The sequence below is a fragment of the Numida meleagris genome, chromosome 3 (genome assembly GCF_002078875.1).
Source record: "Numida meleagris isolate 19003 breed g44 Domestic line chromosome 3, NumMel1.0, whole genome shotgun sequence".
In the NCBI taxonomy this organism is placed as follows: domain Eukaryota; kingdom Metazoa; phylum Chordata; class Aves; order Galliformes; family Numididae; genus Numida; species Numida meleagris.
In genome coordinates, this window is record NC_034411.1 from 82105877 (window position 1) to 82112086 (window position 6210).

General features: G+C 38.4%; 1 protein-coding gene across 24 annotated transcripts in view; it reads right to left on the minus strand.

Annotated features, from left to right (window-relative positions):
- RIMS1 (regulating synaptic membrane exocytosis 1) overlaps positions 345–6210 on the minus strand; it is a 363013-nt gene continuing 357147 nt past the window's right edge. For all 24 annotated transcript variants that reach the window (XM_021393096.1, XM_021393103.1, XM_021393102.1 and 21 more), the window contains 3 exons: positions 4830–4931; positions 3626–3765; positions 345–3272 (listed from right to left, as the gene is read on the minus strand). In XM_021393096.1, the coding sequence (XP_021248771.1) occupies positions 3054–3272; positions 3626–3765; positions 4830–4931 (461 nt within the window). In that variant the 3' untranslated portion in view covers positions 345–3053. The remainder of the gene's footprint in view (positions 3273–3625; positions 3766–4829; positions 4932–6210) is intronic.

The following is a 6210-nucleotide window of genomic DNA, read 5'->3' on the forward strand; positions in this document are numbered from 1 at the left end:
TAAAGGGCAACAATTCCTGGAAAAGAAGATCAGCACGTAACTTATTTGTCCTAGACTGCAGTCTACTGCTTCTCTCCTGAAGTTTTTGCACATGCGATCTCTGTTCATCAGAAACACCAGAAATGAAGTAGTTCAGTGTGCTGGGCTCTTTTTGCTGTTACATTTTCTGTGTCCTAGGGGGAATAAGAAGCACTAAATTTTACTAAGGATCAGCATGGGGAAGAAATCCTAGTACTGGACCCAAAGACATGAGATTTATGAAAGAGGGCTTTTTGCAACAGTACGACAAATTCTATATGTAAACACATCACCCCCACCCCACAGAAGCAGAGATATAACATGCCTTTTGTTCAGAGATTTACCATGTTTAATTATTCATTTTTTTCAATAGCTTAACCATGTATTCAGTTAAATAAAGTAATAAACAAAAGTGTTCAAAGTGAGGCAATATTGTCTTTATGTTATTTTTCAGTTGTGATCAGGTATCTGTGGGACATGGGAAACTAAAATCAAACAACATACATAATCTTTAATTCTCTAATAAAATTTAGTGCCAAATTCTGCTCTCAGGTAAATTTCTATAAAGCAGGATCCATAGTGGCATTACAGTACATATTTCTGGGTTTAGAAAGGGCAAAAGATTAAGTTGTTCTCACCTCTTAGAGGCTCGGCACATACCAAACACTGAGCTGACACGCACCGTCCTGCTGACCTGGTGTGAGCAAGTGCAGCAACACTCATTGCAAATAAACTGATCAGATTTCACCAGATTGTAATTTGGCTAAGTGACTTTAATGGGCCTGCTTCAATAACTGAGAGCACAGTTTGGCTCCTTTCACGGTGAGAAGGCAGCCAACCAAACACAACTTTCACCAGGCCTCAGTTTCCGGCCCCAGATTTCAACATACACTATTACATCAATCAAACGAACCATAGAAATTACTTATCATTTTACTGTTCCTTAACACATTTCACACAGTCCTGCAGCGAGCAGAATCACAGATGAACCTCAGAACATACAGAGAGCACAACTACTACACTGGACATGAAAAGGAAATTTTATTAAACATGTTTACATAATATGAGTTGGAAGTTCATTTAAAAGCACAGGGGAGTGTTAAGACAAGTGGTCAGAATAGAAAGATACTATCGAATTGTAACTAGTTGGTTTTTGGCCACTAAGACAGAACAGGATCTAGTAGTAGTGCACCAATGCTTGAGTTCTTCCTGCTCAGCAGGTCGAGCAGTACCAATCTGTGCCCTATGGAAAGATGGGCAGAGTAATTCCGACGTGTTGAGTAATAATAAATAGTTCACTTGGTGCAGGCAGTATGTCTATGAGTTAAAACCTAGTGTGTACACAGTTTCTACATGTGTTACAACCCCACAGTAGGAATCTACACCAAAATATTTATTAGAAGGAATTTGGTCCATACTACATCACGTTTTCCATAGGGTAAAAAATAAAGTCCATCTATAGACATTTAGCACCAGACTCACAGACCTAGCCTGGCTAAAACCTGCAAAATGTCTATAAGAAAAATGGATGGCTTAGATTTCTTGGTTACTTCAGTATAGTAATTACGAGCAAACTGTACAAGTACATGCAACATACAAGCTGGCCTATGTGGAACTAACATACATTATTAAATAACCTTTTTCATCTCTTTTTACAAAACGTGCATGCAGCTTTGAACAGTTCCAAGTCATGCTGCTCTATTTGTGTGATCACAAAATTGAATGGCCTGTAAAAGGAGGGGAAACATATCAATGCACCTGCAGAATCTGCAGTTTTTAGCACATTTACAGGATATCACAAGGGAATTCAAGGCCAAGAAGAACTCAAATGAATAAAAAGCAAATTGAAATTTGACTTTTTTCTCCAAAAAGTAAGATATCTTGCGTTAAAAAATCAAGCTTTGTGCTTGCATCAATCTCAAAGAAATGTAAACTAAAATTTGATAAAAACATTAGTAAGTGCAGAATATTTCAACTGGAATTTCCAGTGAAACACTGAACAACTCATACCATGCTCTATCCAGGGCAGACAGGTGTGTCTGAAGCGACACACATCAGAGAAGCCTGGGTACAGCTGAAAGTGTCATATGCTCAATCCATTCCTGGTCAACATTTTGGGAAGTCAAATATACATTTATACACAGAAACGTATTTCCTCTCCATTTCTAGGAGGAAAACTGCATTACCAGTAACATATTTTATGTCAAAATTAAGAATAAAGCTGCTTTATACCAGTCCCCAGCATTAGTTGCAGAATTCTTCGAAATTCTTCCATGCAAAACATCACAAACATAAAAGTTAGTATATATAATGCAGACATATCTGCTTTTTACAAAGAAAAAGTGGCACTGTGATGATTAGTTATTTTTAAGAATATAACCTTAGTTGGTCATTTGTTCTGGGTTCCCACATGAGAGACTTTGAAGCACCAGAACCAAGAAACAATTTGAATGTGCTGGAATCATAACTGGCTGCTGAACACTTTAGCGATGCTTACAGAGATTTGCTTCAGCCCTTTTTTTCATTTGGTTTAGAAAAAGAAAGGAAGGGTCTCTGTTAGCGTTGTGAGGACTTCTACAAAACTAGTAGAATCACATGGCAAAAAACTAGTGGAAGTAACAAATACAGAAAAACGGCTGAAACACCAGGAAGTTAACACTGCTTGAGGGCTCTGTCAAAATGCAAAAAATACAACGTTGTTAACAGAGTGAGAGCTTCCAGTTTGGCTCATATTTGACTTAATTTGAATCTAAAGATCCCTCTCTCTCTTTTTGTTTTTTTTTTTTGTTTGTTTGTTTGCTTGGCTTTGGATCATTATAAACATCAGTGATAGTTGCTAACAGTTTGGCTGTACGTTATATACTTTTGTTCCATCAATGTAAGCCGTCTCTCGACAAACAACTCAGACATATTTTTGGATAACTACTACAAGCAAAAACAGAAGTGATTGTCTCTCTCCATCAGTGTTTTTGATCGTGTGAATATCTGGTTCCAATCGTTATCCTGGGTGATGTTTTATTAGGCAGCACCTGCTCCTATGACCTAATGCAGGGAGGCCCTGTTGAACTTTCCAGAGATGACTGGGAAGCCCTGCGTGTCAAGGGAGTCAAGGTTGGATCCACTAGTGATGAAGGTGGGAATAATTTATACCAGCCTATTACCACACTGGTCAGATCCAATTCCTCCAGAAGGATCTGGGCAACTCCCATGAAGCATTTGTGATCCATTCGGCCATAGTCTCCCCAAACTATTACCTGTAAGAACACAAAATACAGGTTCAGCCTGGTTCAAAGAGCCATGCTCACTCCTGCTGTATGTCACAACATGCATAGTAAGGAAAATGTTTTTCTTAAGGATGAATGATTGTTCCCTCTTGTGGGAAAACCTAATGGCAGGACAGGAGCAAGAATCAACAAAAGAGAAATGTTTAATACAAAAAGACATTTCACAGGTTGGAAATCACAAGCCACAAGGATATGTTTGCTGATAGCTAGAAAATTAAATGCTTAGCGAGTTGGAATGGGTTTGCGTATATTGCTTAAACTTAAGTAAACATACAAGCGCTTTACCAAAAGATAGCCTAAAATGGGATTTGGAAGCAACTGACCTGAAGGACTTTACCCTGTGGACTTTCATCAAAAACTAGTGTCTGTTGGTACAAAGGATCAAGGGTCTTCCGTGCAATTCTTGTCTTCTTCTTTGCTATACATGCTCCATTTTCCAATAAATAAACTTTGACATATGGAGCTGCAAACAAAACATCATGAATTTTATGTTTGGACTTAAAAACTTCTATGTTGCACATCTGAGCTGGAGGACAGATGCCATAAAAGGAAGATGAGTAGAAAGAACATGACACGCTATCTTTGTTGTATAGTCTGAATACAATTACATTTGTTAAATAAATGACACAGACCATAAGGAACCCATTTCATTTTTATAACCCTTAAATTTAATGATCCAAGATGTTACTAATAACAATTCTGTTTCACTGTTGCATCTGTCATTCTAAAAACACTTTCCTTTGCCAGGAATTAACTGTCTCTGATAGCTAATCTAGAGTCACCATGCAGGGGTCAGAGATGCATCACAACAGAAGACTTTGATATTTCATTGAAAGGAATATTTAAAGCTAAGTCACTCAGATAACACAGACACTAACCACTCTTTCGTCTTAGGCTTCTAAGGAGGTTGTAAAGTACCATTTTGCTAAAGTGTTATCTAAAACAAGTGTTCCAGTTGTTACAGTAAGCAGTGCTTGTGGCAATGATTATATATCTCTTCTAAAAAAGACACCAATAAATAACTAGGACTTCAAAAATATTCTTATAAAATTATATTTCATTCATTATACAGATTATTGACACAGGCACTAGCATAACATGCAAGATTCTTCAAGCACTGTTGCATACAGAAGACTATGGCATGCGGGTCTACTAAGGTGTTTGTTCAGAGCACAGTCATCCGTTCTTTGTCTCATTTTGATGGGGAACAAACACAAAGGACTTCATGTACATCGACAAAGCCTGTCTGAGAGATATGACTTGCCTAAAACACACGGGAATACTGCAAATGTTCCTTCCAGAATGGGTTTTGAGTTGCTAAAAATAATTCCTTGAAAAGTGGCATGCAATTAGCAGATGTATGTGGTAGGAAGTTGACTGATACCAAGGATATATCCATGCATACATTTCTTGCAAAAAAAAATGTATTTACATCTAACGAGGTGCTTAAAAAGCCTCCAATTCCCAGTTCACCAGCATATTTCATATTCATGCTTTCTGTCCATATATTGTCTATTTTTCCCTTACCTGGGGTAGATTTGGAGCCAGGTTTTTGTGTGAGGCCACGGGCTCTAATGACTTCTACTTCTAACTGGCCCTTTTTATCCACCATGCCAATCTGGATATCACCTGAGTGAGAAGAAAGAAGAACATTTTAGAGAAGCTGAACAGCATGGGAGATAGGGTATAAGAGAGAGAAACAGAAAGATTAATGTTCTATTGGTCTGCTCTATGAGTGTGCTTGTCACCTCTCCTGATCCCTTAAATTTATCTAGAACTAAATAGATCTCCAACCCATGGGGGCAAGCCCATTTACAACAATGTTTCACTATAACCACCATACTTTTCATTTCACATTGCGAATTATCTAGAGGCTTCTCACACAGGACTGCTGCCCCAGCAGCACTTCCCTAGCAGTGGTCCCAAATGCCTACAGCCTAAAACCCAAATTCATGTTCAGATATCCCCTCAGCTGGATGTTTCTGTCTCCAAGCTTAGACGTAAGAGCTAGCAGTGCAATGGCTCCATGTCTGATTAACAGGAAGGGGAACAGCTGATTGAGGTTCAATTTGAACCCACTGTACCTCTAATTGTCTGAGGGGATCCTTGGTGTAAAGGCAGATGCACCAACCAGCTGAGGCACATAGACACAGTAGCTTCAGAGAATGATGCCCTATCCTCCAGGAGCTCAAAAGAAGTCTTCTGCAAAGAGCTCTAACAAGTACAAATGTGACAATTATCCTATTTTTATCAATACTGCATGCCTATTTTTGTTGTGAATGAAATAATGCAGCTTGCTAAAACCTGCTTGTGCTAATAGTCACACTGCTGTTTCCCTGCCTGAGTTCTGAAAAAGTACATTTCTTGTAGAAAAAGGAAACTTCTTGGTCTAAGAACAATAAAATGCAAGGAAAGTACCTTAACTATGGGCTGATGTTGAAAGTATTAGATCTCTATGACTACATCTATTACAGAATTAGCTGGGTAGAAATCTAACAGGCCACTTAAATCAATAAGAATCAATACAACATGTGTAGCTTTGTGACTTCAGTGCAGATAAATGAACTGTCTGTATATCCATGCCACATTTGAATAGGGATATATTTGAGATGTAAACTCTGAATTAAAAAAAGTCCTGAACTATAGAATTAGAGGGTTCCAAATTCAGAATTACAGCATTTTGAAATGAAGTGGGCATGTGTCATGGTTTTGTGATTTTCGGTTATTGGTATTCCACATCATAACATCATGTAGTGGACATACCTAGTTCTCAGAAGAGAAGGACTACTACATTTCCCACGGTACTTTGCTCCTTTGTTACCATTTTCCAGCCGGAGGGAAAAGATAGAAGCTCGCAGTATAAAAACTTGCAGATCACGAGACCTCGTCACTTTTTCCGCCGTCTCTC